This window comes from Calliopsis andreniformis, unplaced genomic scaffold (assembly GCF_051401765.1).
Source record: "Calliopsis andreniformis isolate RMS-2024a unplaced genomic scaffold, iyCalAndr_principal scaffold0022, whole genome shotgun sequence".
NCBI classification, from domain to species: domain Eukaryota; kingdom Metazoa; phylum Arthropoda; class Insecta; order Hymenoptera; family Andrenidae; genus Calliopsis; species Calliopsis andreniformis.
Window position 1 is genome coordinate 13478296 of NW_027480432.1, and position 26720 is coordinate 13505015.

Here is a 26720-nt window from a genome sequence, read left to right on the forward strand (position 1 = left end):
TCACGCATTTAATCCAAACTGAAGTTAAGGAAAAAGCTGGCTTAGATCTAAAACAGATTCAAATCTAATTCAAGTCTAGCCCAAAATTCATTGAACCTGAAAATTTCAAAAACCTAACCCAAATTTAAACCTAAACTTTTAAAAAACTCAAATCTAGTTTAGATCAAGTCCAACATTTTTTTAATTTGAAATTTAACAGAAGCCTATCGTAAACCTTATCCAAAAAAACAAATCTAATTTAAATCTAGTCCTAAATTAATCCAAATTTAAATTAACTTAAAATAACTTTAAAACACGTGTCAAATTTATTGGAGAATTCGTAAGAAAAACTTTCTTTGAAATTTCTATTTATTTCTTTCATACAATTATTTTTTTCATAATTATTAAAAAAGAAAAAAGAAAAAATGGATTCATTTATTTAAATTACTTTATAAATAACATCTTCCTTATCCTGCGTCGTCACAATTTCCATTTTCACTGGACAATGTAGCCAATAGCTTAAAAGTGCCTCAGAATAACCAATTAAAAAATACATTTTGCCAGGCGACACTCGGCGAACGACGATTCCGGCGATCCTGATGAGGTTATGTTGTCGCTTGATGATTATTTCGCTGACGAAGAGGCCGTGCCACGTTCCTGTTATGAATCTTCGGATGAATATGTCTTCTAATGCGGTTTCTGCTGGCCTGTTGCCGTCTTGTACGTTTGCTGGAAAATATAATGGTCGGATATTAATCCTAAAATATTTTTAAAAAATTCTCTAAAAATATTTTATTACAAATCTCTAAAAATAGTTTCAGTGAATTTTCTGGGGTGCGTCACGTCTCGAGATATATGGGTTAAATTGCAAAAATTTATATGCCTCTAAAGGGCCTGCCCATAAAGCTACTCTATTGAAGCAATTAACTTTGCAGCAATTACAAGAAGGCGAAGATATCCGACAGCATATAAACAAATCTTTGATGGAATAGATAAACTGGCTGCGATGGGAGTAGAAATAAATCCAGATCAACTCAGTATAATGTTATTATATAGTCTTGCACAGAGTTTCGAAAATTTTCGATGTGCTATTGAATCTAGAGATGAATTACCCACAGCAGAGGCGTTAAAAATAAAGATTTTGGAAGAAAGCGAAGCTCGCAAGAAAAATCTTCATGATGGATTATCAGAAGCGATAGCAAGGTGGCGAAGATCAAAGGGAAGACTGCAGAACACTCCCATGAATAATAAATATGATAGAAACGACCGAAATAATATAATTAAGCGCAAAGTAAACTGGAAGATAAAGTGTTATAAGTGCCACAAAATAGGGCACAAGGCTACAGAATGTTGACAACGGGATACTGAATCAAAAGCGAAGGTAGCACAAGTGGAAGATGCATTTTTGGCAAGCAATGCTTTGAACAATGTTGCTCTCAATGTACATTCGGAGAAAAAAAATAATCGCTGGTGCCTAGACAGTAGTAGCACATCGTATGTATGTAGAGATAACAAGTTCAGGGATATTGTCAAAGTAAGATCTGGAAAATTGATGCTGGCCAGTGAATCTTCAGCTAATATTGATGCTAAAGGGACAGTGCAACTAATAACCAACAATGGAACTCCAGACAAGACAATTGAGCTACGAGAAACTTTGTTAGTTCCTGATCTCAGGATGAATTTAACGTCAATCGCTCGAATTACAAATCAGGGTTACGAAGTTGTGTTTCACAGGCATGGGGTAAAGGTAAAAAAATCTCTCAAGCCCAAGTTACAGTAGCAGCTGACCGTATTAGTGACTTGCACTATGTGAGAGAAGGAGACGAACAATCATGTGCGATGTTGACAAATAATGAAGAGACCTTGACACTGTGGCATGAGCGTCTGGGTCATGTAAATGTACGAGACCTCGTGCAAATGGTAAAGGAGAAAACAGTTTGTGACATCAACCTGAAAGGTAGGGAAAGTTTTTCTACCTGTGAGACTTGTGCCAAAGGTAAGATGACCGTGTTACCGTTTGCGAGTCGTGGCAGAAGGACCAATACAAGGTTAGAAATTGTACATGCCGATTTGTGTGGGCCAATGAGGGTGGATTCCAAAGGACGCGCCCGATTTTTTATTAGGTTTGTTAATGATTATTCCAGATGGTGTGAGGTGTATTTTCTTCGAAACAAGAGTGATGCCTTTTCTGTGTTTAAGCAATACAGTATGTCGAAAAACAGACAGGCGAGAAAATAAAGAACCTACAAACTGACAATGGTAGAGAGTGTTGTAATGCTGAGATCGATGGATTTCTGAAGTACCACGGAATTTGTCACCGGCTTACAGTCCCTCACACCCCCCAACAAGACGGGATAGCTGAGCGCAAAAATCGAACTCTAGTTGAGATGGCGAAGTGCCTTATGATACATGGTGATCTGCTAACATCATTTTGGGCAGAGGCAATCCATAGTGCAAATTATCTTCAGAATAGATGTGCATCAAAATCAATAGGAAGGAGAACGCCGTTTCAAGAGTGGACTGGGAAGATACCCAGCTTGCGGCATTTGAAGGTGATAAGCACAAAAGCCTATATTCTTGTTAAGTCTCTGGCGAAAGGAAAATTCGATGCCCGAGCCAAGACTGGTATTTTGACTGACTATTCTGAGATTACCAAGGGCTACAGACTGTGGGTGCCTTCGGAAAACAAGATACAGTAATGTTGCGGACGAGAGCCGTTTCGTCTACACGGACGAGAGCCGTGGTTTATCCCCACTACCTCGTTTGATACGTGCCGCCGAGAAACCAATTCTTGGAACCATCGCGTTCGAGCTCGACGCCCGAGAACAAGGACGTCATAAAAAACAACGATAGCATTAGGGATTTAAATAGGAAAAATTGAAGTTTCTTATTCGCAAACGGATTTTCACGCAAGTAACGCCAATCGATTCCTTGTGCTCTCCCGATTAAAATGATGTCAAACACGACATGATTCCGATTATTTTTAACAAAGATACATAAAACTTGGTTTGTAGAACGAAAGGTCATGCTCGTAAACAGACCCGGGCGCGACTCTCGTCCGCGAGTGGTAGTCGATTTTAAGCACGACCAGTCCCGAACGCTGCTCTCGTCCGTGAATGGTAGTCGATTCCAAGGCACGACTAGACCCGAGGCGCGACTCTCGCTCGCGAGTGGTAGTCGATTCGACGAACGCGGCTCTCGTCGTAGGGCTAACTCCCTATTATGTATTCCCTCATATTTTTGTGTTTAATTATTTAATGACTGAAATTATTAAGAAAATGAAAGCGTAATACAAAAAGTATGTATATAAGTTCCGTTTTAAATGTTTAGAAATTTTTATTTTTTTATTTTTAATATCTTCTTTCCGACATCGATTAAATATAATATACATAAATTCTGTTTATGTCATTTTTAGCTCGTAAAGAACTGATAGAAAAGTAACTTTGACGATTCTCCGTAACCGTCGCAGGGTTCCAACCTTTATTATTTAAATATCTTTATTATAAATAATAGGAATCATGTCGTATTTGATATCATTTTTATCGGGAGAGCACAAGGAATCGATTGGTGTTACTTGCGTGAAAATCTGTTTGCAAATAAGGAACTTCAATTTTTCCTATTAAATCCCTAATGCTATCCTTGTCTTTTCTGACGTCATTGATTTCGGGCATCGATCTCGAGCGAGACCCTTTTTTTTGCTTCTCCGGTCGTGTACCAATTATCTCGGCGACCGAGAGCAAAGGAAGCCGAATCGACTACCAGTCGCGGACGAGAGTCGCGACCAGACCCGAGAGCGGCTCTCGTCCGCAACATTACTGTAGTTCTAACCAGGGATGTGGAATTCCTGTCTGAGGGTAAGGATGTCCCTCTCAAACCAGAGGTGAACACACAAGATGACCCTCTCGACTCACCTTCTGAGGAGGTCGAAATCATTCCGGCCCCTATTTTCTCTGCAGTAGATGGTGCGATTGTCCAATCAGGGGATGAAGTGCAAAGAGCGCCGGGAAGGCCGCGAATAATACGCATTGGGAACCGTGGAAGACCTAGAAAGGACCACCCTTTGACGAGTACATCAAGCAACAGGAGCGAGACACGATCGAATGTCGATGAAGACGTACCTGTGACACAGGTGGGAGATGATGATCAACAAGGTGCAATATGGAACATGGACGGGGAGCTAAATGAAAAAGAAATGGTCGATGACCCTAACCTCAGACGATGTATTTTACGAAACAAATACAGTAGAAAATGTTGCCTTCGTATCCGAGGTGAATTTCGATGACGCCATGACGGGTCCGCAATCTGAACAATGGAAGGAGGCCATGATACAGGAAATAGAGGCTATACTCCAGAAAGGAGTGTGGGAACTAGTAGACCGCCCGAAGAATCGTAAAGTAGTAGGTAGTCGCATTATTCTTACCACTAAATGTGGGCTAGAAGGAAATTCACACCATCGGAAGGCGCGTTTAGTCGCGAGAAGTTTCTCTCAGAAACTGGGCGTAGATTTTGCACAGACATTTGCGCCAGTGGCTCGTTTGGAGTCATTAAGATTGCTGATGGCAGTTGCAGCAAGACATAAGATGACCATACATCAAATGGACATAGTAACCGCCTATTTAAACGGCCATTTAGACGAAGAGATCTTCATGGAAAAACCTGCCCTCCTCAAGGAGACACTCGAAAACATCATCAAACAAGAAGGAAAAATGAGTGACATTGGTGCTAAGGCAAATGAAATGTTGAAAACGCTACGGAAAGGGGATAAGCTGTGCCTCCTCACACGTGCCTGATACGGGTTTAAACAAGCTGGACGTCAATGGAATAAGCGTCTTGACAAAGCTCTTCGAAATCTAGGGTTATTGCCAACTCAAGCTAACCCTTGTCTATACGTTAGACAGAGAGGGAAAACGTGTATTCTAGTCCTCCTCTATGTTGACGACATTTCAATGGCGTCCACGGATACAAAATCGATCGAAGAACTGAAGAATGGTCTGGCACGAGAGTTCGAGGTGAAGGATCTCGGATGCTAGGAGGTATTGCTTAGACATTGAAATTACCCAAGCCCCCGACGGCATCACGCTGTCGCAACGGCGCTACATCAAAAACATTTTGGAACGTTTTGGTATGGGCGAGGCGAATCCTGTCGCCACGCCAGGTGAAGTTGGTTCAAGACTACCAAAGACAAGGAGGGAAGCCGCCAACCTTACCAAGAGCTCATAGGCGCCTTGATGTATTTATCGGTGGCTACCCGGCCTGATATTGCCTTCATCGTCAACTTCCTTGGGCAATACAACAATTGTCATGGAGAAGAGTATTGGAAATCTGCGAAGAGAGTTCTCCGCTATCTCCAGGGCACACGTAATTATGTTTTGTGTTTCAGACAAACGGAAGATACCGTGAAAGGCTACGCTGATGCGGACTGGACGAATTGCGCAGTAGATCGAAAGTCTTACACCGGGTACATTTTTCTCCTCAGCGGAGCAGCCGTGTCATGGAAGGCTCAGAAGCAAAGTACTCTGTAGCACTCTCTTCCACGGAGGCCGAGTACATGGCCCTTGCCGAGGCAGCCACGGAAGCCAAATATCTGCGTTCGCTACTATTGGAGCTCGGATTTTCAGAACTCGCCTGCATAGTCCTCTATTGCGATAACCGCGGAGCTAAAAGTCTTTCGGAAAACCCCATTTACCATTCTCGGACCAAACATATTGATGTCCATCATCATTTCGTACGTAACTTATTTAAGGTGTCTAGTGTACCCTCGAACCAAATATTGGCGGACGTTTTTACTAAGTCATTACCCAAATCTAAATATTATTATTGTATCAAGTCACTAGGAATGAGATCGAGCTAATATGATGATTTTGTTACTTTATTCAATCGTTTTTTTTTGCGTTTCAATTGAGAGGAGCGTGTTAGAACTGTCGTTTCCTGAGTTCAATCTTTCGCGGTTTTTTTTTTGTTTTTGTCAAGTTGACGCACCATTTTAGTATTCTGTTTTCGGTGTTGAGTTTTTGCGCTCGCAATGTTACCATACCTGAGGTACGAACGAAATAAAAAGGAAATGTAGTCTTACGCATAAAGAGCTTATTTGATTATACTAATTGTCCTCGTTCCTTATTAAACGCGCGTCGCGATTAAGCACATTCCAACACATACAAATGACAGCTTGAATACTTTCATTGTAAAATAATTGGCACATTTATTTCTAATACATCTAGCATGTTCGGTAGATTGATTACTACAGTAATGTTGCGGATGAGAGCCGCGGTTTATACCCACTACCTCGTTTGATACGTGCCGCCGAGAAACCAATTCTTGGAACCATCGCGTTCGAGCTCGACGCCCGAGAACAAGGACGTCATAAAAAACAACAATAGCATTAGGGATTCAAATAGGAAAAATTGAAGTTTCTTATTCGCAAACGGATTTTCACGCAAGTAACACCAGTCGATTCCTTGTGCTCTCCCGATTAAAATGATGTCAAACACGACATGATTCCGATTATTTTTAACAAAGATACACAAAACTTGGTTTGTAGAAAGAAAGGTCATGCTCATCGCGTTATGTAAACAGACCCGAGCGCGGCTCTCGTCCGTGACTGGTAGTCGATTCGACGAGTGCGGCTCTCGTCCGTAGCATGTTAGAATGCTACGAAAAGTTCTCCAATTCACTAACTCCCTATTATTCTCTCATATTTTTGTGTTTAATTATTTAATGACTGAAATTATTAAGAAAAAGAAAGCGTAACACAAAAGTATATAAGTTCCGTTTCAAATGTTTATAAATTTTTATTTTTTTATTTTCAATATCTTCTTTTCTACATCGATTAAATATAATATACATAAATTCTGTTAGCCAAATCTTCATTTACTGTCATTGTAAAGAACTGATGGAAAAGTAACTTTGACGATTCTCCGTAACCGTCGCAGGGTTCCAACCTTTATTATTTAAATATCTTTATTATAAATAAGTGGAATCATGTCGTATTTGATATCATTTTAATCGGGAGAGCACAAGGAATCGATTGGTGTTACTTGCGTGAAAATCCGTTTGCGAATAAGAAACTTCAATTTTTCCTATTTAAATCCCTAATGCTATCCTTGTCTTTTATGACGTCATTGATTTCGAGCATCGAGCTCGAGCATCGACGGTCGAGCGAGACCCTTTTCTTTGCTTCCCCGGTCGTGTACCAATTATCTCGGCGACCGAGAGCAAAGGAAGCCGAATCGACTATCAGTCACGGACGAGAGCCGCTTTCCGGTCTGGTCGCGGCTCTCATCCGTAACATTACTGTACTTCTTCTTGCCGGAATAAAATCAAATGTTCACGGTCTAACGAAATTTTTTCGTGGTAATGCTTCTTCGGTTAATATAAAATTATGTAAAGTACAAGCAGCATTTACCACTTTATCCACCTTAATGAGAAATATTGCTATTGAAGTTTCAAAAATACGAAATTTCGAAGTTAAACCGAAAGAACACTCCACCAATTGACGTGTGTATGATAAGCGGTAATTGAATCTTCTCTTTACTTCGTCTAAATCTCTTTTTGGATAAGGTTTTAATAAATTGTTTGAAAAACGAAAAGCTTCATCACCGATAAAAACAAATTTCATGGGTTCTCCGCGATCTTCAATTGATTTATCATCTGGTAAACTTAATTTGTTACTGTTAAATAATTTTCCAAAATTAGAATGTTCAAATATATCGCCGTCACTACTTTTTCCATAGCTTCCCACGTCAATCATAATAAACTTATAATTTGAATCTACCATAGCCAAAAGTATGGATTAAGTTAGACGGATATGTTTGCCGTTGATACAGTCTATACAATTTGAAATTTTTTTTTCTCGAAAAATGTTTGTGCAATCTCCTCAAATTTTTTTTATCAGGAAACTTTAAATACGGTTCACTAAGAGCATTATAAATTAATTCAAGCATTTCATTAATAATTATATTAATGAAATTGTGGCTAATTCAGAAACGGAATGATGCTGATCGATAAGATTCTTCTGTAGCAAGATACCTAAAACAAGAAGCCTAATATTTATACTTATCTTTATATTAACAAATTTAATTATTTCAAAAATATATACTTTAATGTAACTGCTAATCTTTCTTCAAAACTGATATTAGATTTACAGTTAGTACTACATAAAGGCTTAACTTCTTCAATTAAAATATTGTAAGTGTTTCTTTGCATTCTAAAGTATTACTGAAAAAGGTATTAAAGCGTGAAATTCTCCAAATGTTCTTCGACTTGCAAACATTTCTGATACGGATACTCCTCTTTTTTCGTAATTTCATAAAATAATATGAAAGAACTACTTCCACATCTAAACTGCTGTCAGAGTCACTAATATAATTTAACAGAGATATAACTGTTTTTAAGAAATATCTGATACTTAATACATTAATAATTAATAATAATTATTAATAATTATTTTTTAACGTGTCTCTCCGAAGGCTTCAAAAATTGAACATTTGAAATACATGCAGATTGAATGTAATTAATTAATTAATTAAAAACTATTGGAACGAATTTCAGTATGATGGTTGACGGTGACCAGTGATCGTGCGTGACCGCTCATAAAATTTTGACGGTTGGTCGGTAACAGTCGATGACAGTAAGTGGCTGAGCGTGACCGCCCCCTTACTGTTTGTAACTGATACTGTACCATACACGTTAAACGCTGGAAATGATTTAATATTATTTTATTCCAACATGTTGCACGTAACATGTGTTGCACATTGTTTGCATAGAATAGCGGAGAACGTGCGACTGCGCTTCCCTGTGCTCAATAAATTCATAGCTTCTATAAAGCAAATATTTGCAAAATCTTCGTATCGCGTCGAGATTTATAGAACAAAACTACCAAACGTTCCCGTACCACCAGAACCAGTACTAACAGGTTGGGGAACATGGTTAGAGGCAACAATGTTTTACGCAAGACATATATATGCTATTAAAAAAGTTTCTCTTTTATATTCTTTTAGATAATTAAGATTAATTGCACCATTAATTCTATACGAGGTAATCAAGTTTTCACTTATTTCTAGGTTGTTGAAACCTTTAAAGAAAAACATGCAGCGTGCATTAAAGTAACACAAGAGATTTTAAAAGGTGAAAAAATCTTATTGATGACTTGACTTTTATTGATGTTAATTTCCGTATTTTACCAGCTGTTATAATGAAATTAGAGTCGAACACATTATTGTTAAATGATTCAATTAACCTAGTTTCCAATTTGGTTAACAAGTTGGATCAAGTTCCCTCCACTACCTGTGGTAGAAAGATAAAGAAACATCTTAGATTTAGAACACTATCTAAACTTAATAACAGCTTAAGTGGTGAAACTACTGAAACTCTAGATGAAGTAAAAGCACAATATTGGAAAACAATATACGTATGCTTCTATTACATCATGTGATGTTCAAAGAACATTTTCAGCTTACAAATTAATTTTATCTGATAGAAGGTGCCAATTGAGTCCAGAATATAGAAAAAATAATTGTAATATATTTCAATGCAAATTACGGTAAATAGTAGTAAGTACAGTAGTAGTAGTAGTAAGCAATAGTAAATAATGCAAGTAAGAAAAGAATTTGCACATAGTTTTCATATTTTTTGCATATATTTTTCATATTTCTGAATATATTCTGCATTAATTTTGCATATATTTTACATATTTCGGCATATAAATTTTGCATAAACATCCAGAGTCTAACAATACTAAACGGCGTCGTATCACTAAATATATAAGTTTAAATGAGAAACGGTCTTTTGAAGAAATTGTAGCTGTAGTTCAAGATTTCCAAAGTCAAGTTCGAAATATGATTGACTTTTTTTATCTAGATTACGTCATTAATACCAACCAAACGGATTGCGAAGGCTATATAGTGAATAAATAGGACGTTGACTTATAAAGATGAAGAAGATACCGAAGCTGCCGTACATCATATGAACAAAGTGACACACTTTTTTTTATTTATTAAGCTATAGAACCTCTTACAGGGTCATTAGCAATATACACAATTTAGTTTACATTTGGTTACACAATGTCATCCCATATTTTAGAAGTTGAGAGCCTACACAGCAGATCATGCAGTAAAGTCCCACTATTTGCAAGATGCTTGATTATAAATTTTTTGCTTAGAAAAATGGCTCGGTGGCCTAGAGGCCAACATTTTGATTCTCCCAAGAGGACGTTGTTGGGGGTACTGCTCCTATAAACTAAGGCACAACGTAAAGCCGCGAAGTGAATTCCCTCGATTCTCAGTAAACGACTTTTACATTTTGGAAAATAAATAAAGCAATTGTATTCAATGTCTGATTTAATTAAACTCTTGTATAGCATTAGTAAAGTAAGTGGCTCAGCTCCCTACCTTATTCCACATACAAATTTTAAAATATTAAGTCTATTAAGGCACTTGTTCCTGATATTTTCTATATGTTCTGTAAACTTCAGCTGGTAATCAAAGAGGATTCCTAGGAATCCGGCAGTTGCGCTAGATTTTATTTTGCAATTTTCTATATTGATTGAACAAGTACTCGGTTATATCCCCTTTTTGTTGAAGTGAACTAGAATGGTTTTCTCGAGTCCCAGGTTGAGGCCTAATTTATTCAGTCTGTTGTTTATAGAAGTTACCGCCCTTTCAATAGATCTTTTACCCTGATCAGAAATATTAACTGGAGTATAGACACTAATGTCATCTGCGAATTGGGAGACATGAATCCTATTACCAAGTCCTTCACACATGTCTTTAACATATATAAGGTACAACAAAGGGCTAAGAACACCCCCCTGCGGTAGGCCTTTGAAGACTTTCCTAATTATCGAGCTACAGGGATACTTGCAAATAAATGTAACGTTTCGTTCGTAAGTTAAGAATTGAACAAAACTCAGGATGTTGTAAGAGCATCCAAGTTCGAGGAGCTTTGTTAGCAGGACGTCGCTGTTGACATTATCGAATGCTCCTTTCACATCCAGGAAACAAGCCAAAACATCTTCATTTTTGTAGAAGGCCTCTCCAATTGTAAGAGTTACAGCAGCAAGGTTGTCGGAGCAAAACCTACCCACGCGGAAGCCTACCTGAGACAGTGGGAGAAAACCTTGTGCTTCTGTCCACCACTGAAGACGCGTTTTTATCAATTTTTCGAAAATTTTACAAAGGCTTGAAGTTAGCGATATAGGTCTAACACTGTTGGAGTCTTTTTTATCAATGAAAAAAGTAAAACTGTCTTTCCATGAAGGTGGAAACTTACTACTAAAATAGATTTCGTTGAAGAGGTCGAGTAGAATAAATTTAATCCTGATTGGGAGATTAACAATACAAGCGTATACACTTTTGTCAAGTCCTGGAGCAAACTTAAGGCTAACATTATTAAGTACAAGATTAAACTCATGAAAATGAAAAGGAGAAGATAGGAATTGATTTTCCTGGCCTTGATCTAATAGAGAAGTATCAGGGTTTCTTGGGACCCAGCATGGGGCGATCTTGTTAATCGCTTCCAGTATTTTAGCTTCATGATTTGGAAAGGCTTCTAAAGCACTTTTGACATTAGCCCATTTATTTTTGAGAATTTTGCATTTATTCTCTAAAATTGCTAATCTTCCTTTTCTTGATATATTTTTTAGCTACTGCTACGCATTTTTTATATTCTACATAATCAGTTAGCGCACGAGTGTACTTCCACTTTTTGAGCGCAGCCTTTCGTAGCCTAATGGGTCATTCCACGCGAAATCGGGCACGTTTCGGAGCAAGTTCTTGTAATTTGCTCAAATTTGAATATGTTGTAGTCTTTAACGATATTTAAACGTACCCTAAAGGATTTTTCAAAATTTTGAAAATTGTCGATTTTACAGCTGTTTGAAGTTAAGTGCTACCTTTTTTTTAAAAAATTATAGCTATTGAACTAGTAAGCAGATGGAGATGAGCTTTACGGTGATTATAGAGAAAACATTGAAGTTTGTAAAAAAAATTATTTCATTTAAAAAAACTTGTTTTTTAATCATCTTTTTTGCAATTATTTTAAGCAAATGCAGGTTTTTAAAATGATGCGCGATTTTAAAAATCTGAAAAAAAAGGAGAATATAGTTTGATCCTTCCCCTTGATGGACAAACTTTCAAAAAGATGGACATTTTAAAATTGGCCCTGTGAAAATTGCCGAAAGTTGACGCTGCGTCGAGTCGCACTGCTGTGGCGGGCGCGTCGTCGCTAGCAGCCTACTCGACTCCAGCGGGCGAACGTGCGTTATTATTTGGAATCAAGGCGACTTCACCCAACATTACTCTACATTATCTCCGAGCATTTGCAAGGTTTAATGCAATCAATAAATATTGGTAACTCAATCTTCGTCTTATTCTTGAAAACATAAATATAATCTCTTAAATCCTAGCTTTCATTTCGAAGATTTTGGTATTAATGCAGAATGGCACTTTTTGCAACTTCACATGGCAAAAATGAATGTGAACTTGTCAATAAGTATCATTGACAAAGAGTGAGTTACCAATATCTGTCGCCTTGATCGCAAATAATAACGCACGTTCGTCCGCTGGACACGAGTAGGCTGCCAGCGACGACGCGCCCGCCACAGCAGTGCGACTCGACGCAGCGTCAACTTTCAGCAATTTTCACAGGGCCAATTTTAAAATGTCCATCTTTTTGAAAGTTTGTCCATCAAGGGGAAGGATCAAACTATATTCTCCTTTTTTTTCAGATTTTTAAAATCGCGCATCATTTTAAAAACCTGCATTTGCTTAAAATAATTGCAAAAAAGATGATTAAAAAACAAGTTTTTTTAAATGAAATAATTTTTTTTACCAACTTCAATGTTTTCTCTATAATCACCGTAAAGCTCATCTCCATCTGCTTACTAGTTCAATAGCTATAATTTTTTAAAAAAAAGGTAGCACTTAACTTCAAACAGCTGTAAAATCGACAATTTTCAAAATTTTGAAAAATCCTTTAGGGTACGTTTAAATATCGTTAAAGACTACAACATATTCAAATTTGAGCAAATTACAAGAACTTGCTCCGAAACGTGCCCGATTTCGCGTGGAATGACCCTAATGAGTTTATCGCATTCAGTATGCCACTAGGGTACAGGGTTCCTGTAATTCGCGGCATTTACAGTTTTTTTTAGTAGGAGTACTCTTAATGATAGTGTCTATGATTAAGTTAGTAAAGAAGTTATATTTATCGACCGTATTTAATAGATCGTAAGAAGGATCAAGGAAAATATTATATAATTCCTCCAGGAAAGATCTATACTTATTAGTCCAGTCAGTTCTTTTAGATATGAGTCTATGATGTGTTCTCATGAGCTGCACTTTTTCAACTTTTAGTTGGATATTTAATGGAAAATGATCCGAGCTCCATAAATCTTCAAACACTTTAAGTGTAATGAGAGGACTAAGTCTAAGTTTGAAAGTTTTTTTCTGTGGAAATCAATGTGCGTGAATGTTTTATCATTGATTAAGATCAGGTCTGATTCAGATATGGAATTGCAGAGTCTAATTCCATTGAGATCGTTTTTCGTGCAGTTTCAAATGGTATTATGCGAATTGAAATCGCCAAAGACAAGGCATGGTCCTTCGGCACTTACCGAAAAAAACAGCTGATCCCATTCTAACTGAGGAATATTAAAGCCAGGAACCCTGTAACACCCTACTAGGATAATTTCAGGCGTTACGTTAGTAATTTTAATTCCTTAGGTTTCCAAGTGGTCGCGAATATTACAGAGAGATTGAGTAAGACAAAAAGCGAGTGACGTTTTTATTAGGAAAATGATACCTCCTCCCGATCTATTTTTTCTATCGATTCTGAATGTGTTAAAGCCAGACAGAACAAAATTTTTGTTTTCATTAAGCCAAGTCTCAACTCCAATAAATACGTCAACAGTGGAAAGTTATTTTTGGAGTTCTTCCTTGCACCTAGATAAGCCTCTAGAATTCCAGAAAACAACATTAAGCTCGCAGGTGGTGGTGGTTCTATTGTTTTGTCGAATCATTATCCTAGACAACTTGATGTAGAACAGGTTGGCTTGTGGATTCCATTTCCGCGTCGTTGGCAGAAGTGGAGTCACCCTGACTGTGATTCTCCGCGGACCAATTCATACAGAGTTCAAGCTTCTTGAGGATTCTCGTAATTCTATTTTTGACTGATCTATCAGATAGGCTGGCGTAGGTTTCTCGAAGCATTTTTATTAAAAGTGGGGTATCCTTAGTGAAGGACATTGCTAGCTGCATAATGTCTGGATTACCTTTGGCTTTGATAAGAAAGTCTTTGTAGTCTTCATACTTTAATACGTATGAGTGTGGATATTGGTTAAGGAAATGCTTAATTGGTTCCAGTTTATACTCCATATCTTCATGGTTAGATAACTTTTCCGTGGCGTCTTTTTTAATTTTCTCATTAGCGTGTTTGATATTTGGGGGAGGTTTCAAAGATTTCAAACAGTCCTTGTCGTCCTCTTTAGACGCCGTGTGCTCCTTAGCTAAGGTGGCTTGGTCCGTAGTTGTTTCATTAGAATCAAAAGCCGTGTTGCTTGAGTTGTTTGTTGATAGAGGTCTTTTTGTAGCTACTTTACTTTTAGACATAGCAGTAAGGTTGACATATGTTGTATTTATTTCCTGAAAATCTTGGTGACCATCGGGTTTAGAAATATTTACGTTGCAGGAACCAAAGTTTGTAAGCTGCGTCGTGTTAGCAGATTCATTGGACTCCTGATTTACATTGACGTTTTGACTAGTGCAATGTTTTGCCAGGTGTCCTTTTTTTTTACATACAAAACATGTTGGGTTGTCGGTTGAAACAAAAATTCAATACGACGTGTCTTCATAATTAACCTGGAAATTTACTGGTCATTTATTCATGTCATCTGAATAAATATAGACTTGCCTACGGAAGCTCAGGGGATTTATTATTTGTCCAATAGCACATGTGTATTCTTTAATAGAAATGTCTTCGTGTGTGTCGATGATTAGTGCTTGTTCTTTTTTGGGGAAGCTTGCTTTTTGCATAACACTGTACAACAAATTTTAACTTTTTTTCGAACTTGTAACATTCAAAGCTCGTTTCTTATAGATTTTTATGCACTGAATACGAATCTGCAATCCGTTAGTCGCCATCACCCTCAGTTTTCGAAAAAATCGATTTTGAAAATAAACACAATTTTTAAACTTTGAACAATTATTGTGTTTAAACGGTAATAGTTATTCAGTTGATTTTTATGTCAGATTGTTCTATGAACATTCCCGAATAAAATTATATACATTATTACTGGGTTATAAACATTTAAATATGTTTAAACAAAGATCAAAGGCAAAAGGACTCCCGAAATTCACCAATATTTTTCAATTTATTTAAAAAACTAAGGGTCTAGGAGAAAATCTGATTACACCACGCGATGCAGCAGACATTTCTCCTTCGGATAGAATCGACAGAAGTTGTTAGTCCCGTTTTGTTTTCAATACAGACACGAAATAGTTTGGTAAAACGTACGGCGCCGTCAGCGGTACTCAACTGCGCGACGCGGTAGGCCGCGTGTCCACTGCATTGTATAATATATATATTATATATATGTGGGATGGACGAATCCCGTTGTGTGTGCGTGTGTGTATGTGTGTGTACGTGTGCGTGTGCAAACACGTATGTGGTCGCGAGGTATCGCCGAAGTCGAGCGACGCGGAAAAAAACACGCGAGGCAAAACCGTTGGAGAGGCGTTGTGTATGTGAATGTGTATGTGTCCGGGGTAGTCGGAAATCAGGAGACAGAGGACATTGTTTCTCGAGCGTCGCGAAGAAACGGCCACGAGGTGCGAACGTTATTCCGCCGTTCCTTACATATTTTCCTTTTTAATAAACCTATATAATTTTGGGGGCTCAGCCGGGATCTAATCAGACGTAGGCAAGTTTTAAGATCTTCGCGACGGTAAAACGACGTGAAAGTGTAAAGAATTGTAACGAAGTGAAAAGAAGTGTAAAGAAGTGTGACGAAGTGTAACATACAAAACACTATGGCGACTACGAGCAAAGATCCGGTATTAGTTAATCCGCCGACGGCCACAGGGAAGCCAATAGTGGACATAGAAAGTATGAAGCTGGAAGAATTAAGAGAACAATTGAGAAAATTGGGACTCAGTGTTCGAGGTAAGAAGATTGTATTAGCCGCAAGACTGGAAGGCGCCCTTGCACAGAACACGGAGAGAGACGGAGAATCTAGCGACGAATATTACGATGGCGACGAAGATCCGGCTGACAGGCCCAAGCAGGCATTGTCTTTCAAGGATGTGGAAGAATCTATCAAGGCTTTCAGCGGCGACGATTCAACCAACGTAAGCTGCTGGATAGAAGAATTTGAGGAGCTGGCGGAGCTGTGCGAATGGACAGACATCCAGAAAATTATTTACTGCTAGAGGCTCCTAAAAGGATCGGCAAAGCTATTCGTCCAGTTCGAGAAATGTGGCAAGACGTGGAAAAGGTTGAGAAAAGCCCTAATAGCGGAATTCTCAAGCTCCGTGGATACGTACAAAATTCATAGAGAATTGACGAAAAGAAGAAAAGAGCCCCACGAAACGTATCAAGAATACATCTACAAGATGTGTGATATAGCCGCACGAGGTGGGGTAGAAAAGAGCGCAACGATACAGTACATCATAGATGGAATTCACGACGAACCAGTGAATAAGACCATTCTGTATGGGGCAACGAACATTAGTGAACTCAAACAAAAATTCGCATTGTACGAGCCCATGAAGAGGGGCATGCAACCGAAATCGAAACGTCCGACGGAAAGCGAGGGTAAGAAGCAAGGATCGAATCGGCTTACTGAGGAGAAGCGCTGCTACAACTACGGATCCATGAGTCATCTGGGTACGAAGTGTCCGTATTCACGGAAGGGTACGAGGTGTTTCAACTGCAACGGCTTTGGACATATAGCAGCGGACTGCCCCGAGCGGAAGAGTGCATCGAAAGAAAGCTGCAGTACCAGCCATGCATCCGTCAAGAAGAACTTCAAGGAAGTGAAGCTACGAGACGACAAGATAGTGGCGTTGATCGACACAGGCAGTGATTTAAGCCTGATTCGTGCGGAACAGTACATTAAAATAGGTGCACCCACGCTAGGTAAGAACATTCTTAAATTTCAGGGAATAGGATCCGACGAAATCCATACGTTAGGCGAAATCTCCGAGAAAGTAAATATAGATAATAACGTTCACGCGATAACGCTGCATGTTGTTCCGGACACGTTAATGCGGCCAGATCTCCTAATTGGCAACGATTTTTTACAGAAAGTAGAGCTGCACATTAAAGACGGGAATGTTTCTATTTCATGTCCGCAAAAGAACAGCGAGCAATACGACGGCTTGCCGGAGATATTCAAAATAGACGTAGTTGAGGAAAATAGCGAAACCAATGAAGTTGATCTGTCGCATATCGTGAATGCAGCGCACCGCAAAAGAATAGAAGACGCGGTGACTAACTATAAGCCGAGTAAGACGCGCGGTATTGATATTGAGATGAATATAATTTTGAAAGACGAGGAACCCGTCTATCATCGTCCGAGGCGCCTATCGCCGTCGGAAAAAATGGAGGTAGATAGTCAGGTCAACAAATGGTTAGCGGAAGGAATAATCTGCCCGTCCAACTCGGATTTCGCTAGCCCAGTAGTTTTAGTGAAAAAAAAGGACGGGACGAGTAGGCTTTGCATTGATTATAGGAAACTAAATCAAAAGATTATTAGAGAGCGATACCCGTTGCCATTGATCGAGGATCAATTGGACGCATTAGAAGGCGCACGCGCGTACAGTACACTCGATTTGAAGAACGGATTTTTTCACGTCCCAATAAACGAAGAAAGCCGTAAATACACCGCGTTCGTTGTTCCAAACGGTCACTACGAGTTCCTCAAAGTCCCCTTCGGTCTGTGTAATTCGCCGTCAATTTTCCAGAAATTCATCAATACGATTTTCAGGGATCTAATGGCGTTGAAAATCGTGCTCGTCTATATGGACGACTTAATCGTACCGTCGGATGATGTGGAAAGCGGAATAGATAACCTTCTACTCGTATTGAACACCGCGGCCGAGTACGGACTCATAATAAACTGGAAGAAATGTCAATTTATACGAACGCGTATAGATTATCTGGGGCACGTGGTCGAGAACGGAACGATTCGCCCGTCGGTAGCCAAAACGTTGGCCGTCTCGAAATTTCCGAAGCCAACTAATTCAAAAGGAGTACAAGGCTTTCTTGGTTTGACGGGTTACTTCCGAAAATTCGTTCCCCAATACGCAATTATAGCGAGGCCGTTGTCCAACCTCTTGAAAAGAGACAACAAATTTAATTTCGGTTGCGAAGAAAAGCGATCGTTCGAGCGACTTAAGGCAATTTTGTGCAACGCGCCGGTTCTTAGACTGTATAAACCGACCGCGGAAACGGAGTTGCACACCGATGCGTCGGCTATGGAATATGGCGCTATTCTAATGCAACGCGATGGCGAAGATAGAGCATTTCACCCCGTTTACTATGCTAGCGGAAAAACCACACCCGCCGAGGAGAAGTACCCCAGTTACGAGTTGGAAGTGTTGGCGATCATCAAATCGCTACGCAAATTCAGAGTATACCTGTTAGGGATACAGTTCAAAATTGTTACAGATTGTCGCGCATTTACAATGACAATGAATAAATCAGATTTACATGTAAGAGTAGCTAGATGGGCACTGCTCCTCGAAGAGTTCCAATACTCAATCGAACATCGTTCGTGTAAGAATATGACACATGTAGACGCTCTAAGCCGCAACCCTTTACATACGGTGCTAGTCGTAAGTGAGAGCGAGGAAGGAATTATTTTCAAATTAAAAAAGGCACAGCGTGCAGACGATAACGTGCGAGCGATTATAGAAAAAATTCGTGAGGGCGAAGCCTCGGGATTTCTAGTAAAAAACGACCTGCTGTATAGAGTAGTGGACGGCGATGTATTGGTAGTGGTACCCAGAGCGCTACAAAAACAAATCGTAAGAAGGGTTCACGAGCAGGGTCACCTCGCGGCGGATAAAACAGAAAAGTTAGTAAAGCGGGACTATTGGTTCGAAGAGATGAGGAAGACTGTCGAAAAAGTAATTCGTAATTGTATCGATTGTATTCTCGCAAATCGAAAGCAGGGAAAACAGGAAGGGTGGCTCCATCCAATAGACAAGGGCGAGGTCCCTTTACATACGTATCACGTAGACCATCTCGGTCCAATGCCTTCGACTAAGAAAAGATATAGGTTCATTTTTGTAGTTGTAGACGGTTTTTCAAAGTTTGTTTGGCTCTATACGACCAGGTCGACAGACACTGCCGAGGTTTTAGGGCACTTGCGTAAACAGGCGTCGACATTCGGGAACCCGTACAGAATAATATCCGATAGGGGAACAGCCTTCACGTCACGGACATTTGAAGAATATTGCAACTCGGAGAACATAAAACACGCGAAAATCACCACCGGAATGCCGAGAGGGAACGGGCAAGTTGAGAGGGTCAACCGTACTCTGATACCACTACTGACTAAAATGAGCGCACCTAACCCTGAAGAATGGTATCGCTATCTCGAACTGGTCCAAAAATATCTAAATGCGACGCCAAACAGGAGCATCGATACTTCACCCTTTACTCTATTATTCGGTGTGCCGATGAGAATCCAAGAAAACCAATCGGTAAGGTCGATTATCGAGGAAGAATGGAGAGGCATGTTCCAGGAAAATCGGAAGGAGTTGAGAAAGCATGCGAAGCAGGCTATCCTCAAGGTCCAGGAGGAAAATCGAAAAGGCTTCAACAGGAAGCGGACTGCGGCCAAACGGTATGAGGTGGGAGAAATGGTCGCGATCCGTAGAACACAATTCGGTTCAGGCTTAAAATTATACCCTAAATACTTGGGGCCCTATGAAGTACTAAGAGTCCTGAAAAACGATCGTTACGTGGTACGGAAAATCGGTGAGCATGAAGGGCCTAACACAACGACTACTGCAGCAGACTCAATGAAACCATGGAGCAACGACGAAGAAAGAGACTCCTCGGATGCAGGAGAGGAAGATCAGAACATCTGAGGGCAGATGTTAATTGTCAGGACGGCCGAATGTGGGATGGACGAATCCCGTTGTGTGTGCGTGTGTGTATGTGTGTGTACGTGTGCGTGTGCAAACACGTATGTGGTCGCGAGGTATCGCCGAAGTCGAGCGACGCGGAAAAAAACACGCGAGGCAAAACCGTTGGAGAGGCGTTGTGTATGTGAATGTGTATGTGTCCGGGGTAGTCGGAAATCAGGAGACAGAGGACATTGTTTCTCGAGCGTCGCGAAGAAACGGCCACGAGGTGCGAACGTTATTCCGCCGTTCCTTACATATTTTCCTTTTTCATAAACCTATATATATACGAGCCCGAGGTCGCTCGGGCGGCAAACTCGTGCTCTCATTGGCCGGTGTTTTTCGTTAATAACTCGTTAACGAAGCCTCACCTTAAATTTTCACTAAGGAGAAGTTGTTTCAAATCACCCCCTGAATCACCCCTTTCAAGGAACTGCAACATTTTTATTACACCCTGTATAGTTCCATTTAAACAACTAAACTCATGTCTCATGTAATAATAATGTTACAAAAAAATCGCCTTCGCTAATAAATTGGCCCTGTCGAACCATGCAATCATGTATAAACAAATTTTTTCTATCTCTAATACTTTAGGAAATGACGTAGTGTACAGTGTTCGCTGGGCCCCCCTGTATATATTAGTTTTTATTATTAACTTTCTCGTTCAAAACTGTGACGTTGCGCATAGCGCCCTCCCTGATTTTGCGAATTAGTTAGCTGCCCTTTCACAGCGGCTGGGGGGGAAGATCGTTGCCCAGGCGGCAGGAGCCACAGAAAGTTCTGGGGAAGTCTCCACGATGCCCAAGAAATGCGGATCGTCGCCGAAGAGGAGCGGCCTGCCCGGTGGCCCCGTTCCTCGTATACGCGCCTAGACCATAGCGAGTACGCCGTGGGGTTGTAGGCGCTTGCGCGAGGAAGGGACGAGCCGCGAATCGAAGAGGTCGCATGCGCATGTGCCGAGAGTAGGCACTCGTTGCTGAAACGCTGCCGTAGCGAGAGACAAGTTGACACCAGCGAATTTAGGGGAAGCTGCACAGATTACGTTAGTCCCAATTATCGAGCACGGAGTGTCGTAGTGCTAGGCGCGATTCGGGTTTCCTCCAGGGCGTCTTCGAAACCGCGGTATTGTATAAATCGTCTCTATTGTTCTCGTTTATTCCGGTGTCACTACAACCGACATACTTTTGTAACAGGCGAGTCCGCTTGTGCCGATATTGTTAGAACGCGTGTTTGTTACTACTATCGCCCACCTGTGTAATCTTCTGAAACCGTGCCGTCTGCATGGTCCAGAATCTTGTTAAATAAACACCTGTGGAAGATACTCGCCGTTTCATCTTTGCCTTGCCGTGAAGGTTAGATTCCTCTGTGCGCCCGGATCACAATCTCTCCCTCCGAGCTAGTCGAGGTTTTCCGCCGTACCTACGCTGCAAGGGTCGCGTATTCCTGCCGATTTTCGTTGTAGTTGGCACGAAAGTGCCTGGGCGCCCATCCGGACAATTGTCCTTCTATCGAGCTACTTGCAGGGCGGATACGGCGAAGTTATCAGGCTGTCCTGCCTCGAGCTCACAACAGCTCGACACAGGAAAAGTTCTCGTCAATCTTATCGATAAAAATTAAGCCGATAGTATGTGAAAACAGAGCTATCGAAAATGAATACCAACTATGGTATTGATGATGACAACGATGTCTATGATAATTTATTAATTCGGACTAATAACAATACTATGAAGAGTGAAATAAAGTGGTCTTATTGAATAAATTTTACCAAACCTAACAGTATTGCGTCATTGTTAGGATTCTCATCGACTCGCGTTTTAGAATCACATCAGCGGCATGAATCAGATAACCCAATTAATATCATAGATATAAACATTATTCGAATAGAATGTAATATAACCGTTGGTGCATACAACAATGATAGGTGTGTACATACGATGCAATCATTCTCTCTAAACGTGTCATCAGGATATAAAATATCGGAAACGCCTGCTCAAGTCATTTACCTTCCAATCATTTTACGGAACATTACGGAGCTAACAATACGCATCGTAGATCAGATCGGACGACTGACTGATTTTCGTAAAAATTACCGTAAGGTTGCACGTACGGCGACGTCGATAATACATGCATTACATGTAAATGGATGTATATGAAATGTTTGTATTAAAGGAGACACCATGAAAACATTTTCCTTTCCAAACAAAACTGCATATAACATTAAAGCCTCTTCTGAATACATTGAAAAAGAAAAGAAAAAGAAAGGACAGCTGAGTGCTGTAAATGTTGCATTTTTGAAATACTACGAAAATAATGGATATTCTAAATATTGTGAAACAACCTATGTTTGACGATCGTATCGTTCAGCTTGAGACTCATACGTGTGTTAACATGACATTTGGATACAATGATGAGATAGAAATACCTATACAACGACAAGATCTATATACGTTACCATGTGAGAGTTTCGTCTAAGAAGAAGGCAAGGTGACGATAAAAAAATCAAATGATGCATCAATTATAAAGTTGGGAAATAATTGCATAGCATTCATGTTTGGTGAAATTCGATATGAATTAAATGATGTGAAAATTGATCACAATAGAAACATTGAAATAACTAGCACACTTAAGAACTATATATTACAGTGACCGGTATAACAAAGTGACCATTCTATATCGTATACAGAATATCTTAAAACTAATGTTTTTATTGAAAAAGGATCTTATTATCGGGCTTTTTTGAAAGATTTATTGTCACGCCAAAAGTTTGTTATCAAAATTAAAAGAGTATTTGCAATAAGGACTTATAACTTCGTTTTAATAAAATAAGCATTTTCATATATGACAAAAAAAAGTGACCGCCTTAGAATTTATAGCATCTTCATTTAATCGCGATGTGTAAACACGATGTACTGCGCGCAAAGTGTAAACAACACGGCGACCTGTGACTAACAGTTCCTTGTTTACAATGTCGAACAAAGCGCAGCAGTACGTAGAAATGTAGTGAATATTACTGGTCGACAAATTTCATATCAGGTCCGAAATCTGATTATAAAAGATTGTAAACGCGGTGCTTCGCAGTGGAAGATCGCTCAGAAATATGAAGTCAGCAAAAGCGCATCCAGAAACTTTATAAGAAATTTTTGAACACCGGACCAGTGGCTGATCGGTCTAGAAGAGATAGAACGCAAAATACAAGTTAGCATGATGATGCAAATATCATACGAATGGTGAAGTAAGATTCGAGGACAATTGTCAGGAATATTCGTGAATCACTCAATCTGTCTATTTCCGACCGGACAGTGCGCAGGCGGCTGCGGAAAGCAGATTTACAAAGCCGTTTCTAAAAAGACGACTCATATTTGCAAAAAGGTATGCAAATCAAACAACAACTCCGTGTGTGGCGGAAAACTGGCGAGGAGCTACAAAATCATCACCTCCAAAAAACGGTCAAACACAGCGGAGGTAATATCATAGTCTGAGGCTGTTTTTCTTGGGAAGGCGTGGGTTAATTAATAAAAATCGATCGAATCATGACTGCTGACACTTATATCGATATTTTACAGGAGAATTTGGAAGCTTCGTTGATCCAGTTAGACTTGGAAAATAACTTTATTTTACAATAAGATAACGATCCCAAGCATATCGCCAAAAAAGCAAAGAAGTCTTTTAATTTCAACCACATAAAACTGCTTGATTGGCCTCTGCAGTCCCCAGACTGTGTAATTTTTACTTTGCAAATTGATAAAAAAAAAAATATAATAAAAGAAAATGTTACAGAGTTTGAAAACTATAAGCTATCCAACGTGAAACTTTTTCTAATGTCTTGTTTACGGACGAAGCGACATTTAGCAATCATGGCTCAATTAATCTACGGAACGCCCATTATTAGTCCATTGATAATCCGCACTGGCTTCGAGAAATTAACCACCAAAGACAATGGAACGTAAATGTGTACTGTGGTATTTTGAATGACAAAGTAATTAGGCCACACTTCGTTACTAGAACGATAACAGGATAAAAATATTCTGAATTTTTGTAAGATTCGCCAATTTTTTTAAAAGATGCCTTTTTATAAAACCGTCATAATATATAGTACCAACATGACGGCTGTCCTGTTCATTCTACACAAGTTGAAAGAAAAACGTTGGATTCGAGGTTTCCAACCCGATGGATTGAACGAGGTGAAACTGTTTCGTGGCCAGCACGTTCGCCCGATTTAAATCCACTGGATTTCTTTTTGTGGGGTCTGTTAAAAGAGACCGTGTACATGAACGCTCCAACAACAGTTGAAGATATGCATCAGCGTGTCATCACAGCATGTGCAAATATCACCTCAGATATACTTCGTCACAGTTCAACATTCCTTCAGAGCCCGTTTACAGCAATGTATCGACGTAAATGGCCACCATTTCGAACATTTATGAATCACAGGTATTCCGTTTTCATATTTTAAATCTTATACGTTTTCTATGTCCGTGACTTTGAATGAGCTTGAGTAATAAATATGATTATTGAGTAATAAATAAATAGTCACTGAATTCCTAATGAAAAAGACTATCATTCTAGGTGTTTAAAAAGAGATGGTTCCATTTAAAAAAATAAAGGTGACTTTGATATCTCTAAAAAAATAGCAACACAGAAAAACAAAAAAATTTTTGGCATTGTGTGAGCTCCATTGAACCATTTAACTTCGCCCTAAAAACATTTGACGTATCTTTAAAAACGATAGACAATTTAGGTGCAAAGGTTAAGTGACTCATCCTGTATACGTATTCATTATACCAAATCGTATGGTTTTTTCTTTTTTCCTCGCCCATTTACTTTAATATGATAGTAATCACTATTTATATACTTTGAATGTGATTGTTTAAAAAGCGGTTATATAATAAGCATTTGGCTTGTCCACGAGATTCGTAGTTTATTGGTATAAGTGACCGACCGAAGATCGCCTTCGGTAGGAGATTCCGTTGTCCTAATAACAAACACGGTAAATTGACGTATGACTCGTTTTTAATCGTTACAATTGAAGTTCAAATAAGGTGAGCATTGTCGAGCAACAGTTTGAACTCCAGGCCCGATGTCGAGTGGGGACATCGGAGCCTGAAGGAAAGAAAGGGAAAACCGTATCACATTAGATAGTTATAAAAGATAATTGGGGCATAGCGGCAAAATTAGCGTGTTCCCTGCTTTGCAGAGACTACAGACACACGCGGCTCTCGCAGCAGTAGGCTTGCGCCACTCCTTTCAACAGGTAGTCAAGAAACATCAGCGAAGCTAGTTCCACGATTTCTAGTAGTTTGGTTGCCAGACGCTTGAAATCTTACACTCGCCTTAAAGCTGAACGTCTGTCCCCTGCGACTAGTAAGTTGCTCTGCTCGATTTAATACGTACAACAGAGCACCTAGTTCGCCAAAAGGTGACAATCTGGCAAGATTTGCGCTCTTGGAATCGGGGTCTGACCTGATTCTCTGAGTTTGGTCTTCGTCAAGGAGCAACAAGGCCGCTCCCTGGTTGATCACTGAGTGACGGCATACCATAGAGAGAGTTAACGTATGTGCCTATCACCTCTGCGTTACTCGCGCTCTACCACCCCGTTTAACAGCAACCCCCGTGTGATGACGAATAGATGCACACGATTAGGTGAACGGCGTGTCGTAGGACTAGCAACTGCTAGCTATAACGTGTCCCCCCGCTTGCGAATCGCCGCTTTCATCAGGATTTGTACGGAACAAGCCTTTGTATAAGGTACAAAAGCGAAGAGAAAAGGCGCCCTCCTCTCTATCCACTCGCCTACCGACGATTCCCTCTCAGCGAAGGAAAGTCGATTATACAGTCCACTGCATTACTTTGTGTTACGACAAAGTATTGGTCTCCCCTCCAGATAGGCTCGTTGTCGAAGCCTGGAGTCAGGAGGTCTAGGTATAGCGCGATAACCATACTCTCGCTTACCAGTGCGGTTCCAACGCGATCTTCCTTTTTGCAAACGCCAGCGTCATTGACTGGCGTCGTTCGAAAGTGAGGGCCCCACGCTCCCCCGGCAGATTCGACGGCCGTGAAGGACAAAAAGCCCCAGCCATCCACTTCGAAAAGAAAAAGAGCATTCAATAAACGTCGTAACTAAGCCCTTTTAAAAGCCGACTGAAATTTGACCAATTGTACCAAACCCTCTCTCTCACACATTTTCCGGAACCTCATTAGATCCCTTAATATAAGCGATTCTAACAGTGATAGTAATAATGATTTAATCGCTGTTTGATATGATTTGATTGTACTTTAATAGTAATTTGAAGTATGTACGTTAATCATGATATGATCATGACGCGATGTAGTTCAATTACAATTTGATATAGTTTAATCGTGCTTCGTTGTGGATGAGATCAAGGTTCTACATGGTTCAGTCATGGTTTGATGTGGATCAATCATGGTTCAGTCATGGTTTGGTGTGGATCAATCATGGTTCAGTCATGGTTTGATGTGGATCAATCATGGTTCGATCATGGTTGAATTGTGATTCAATTGTAGTTCAGTTGTGATTTGATATGGTTCAATCATGGTTCGATACCTATTGGTCAATCATGGGTCAGTGCAGATTAATTTTGTTCAACATGATTC

At 39.8% G+C, this 26720-nt stretch overlaps 1 protein-coding gene across 2 annotated transcripts in view; it reads right to left on the reverse strand.

Moving 5' to 3' along the window:
• Positions 1-332: 332 nt before the first annotated feature.
• Mrps24 (mitochondrial ribosomal protein S24) overlaps positions 333-26720 on the reverse strand; it is a 43525-nt gene continuing 17137 nt past the window's right edge. Inside the window, exons 3-4 of one of the 2 annotated variants that reach the window (XM_076391201.1) lie at positions 26058-26188; positions 518-708 (exon numbers count right to left, since the gene is read on the reverse strand). In XM_076391201.1, the coding sequence (XP_076247316.1) occupies positions 667-708; positions 26058-26188 (173 nt within the window). In that variant the 3' untranslated portion in view covers positions 518-666. Of the gene's footprint in view, positions 709-26057; positions 26189-26720 lie in introns of both variants that reach the window. The other variant, XM_076391200.1, reaches the window with a different exon arrangement.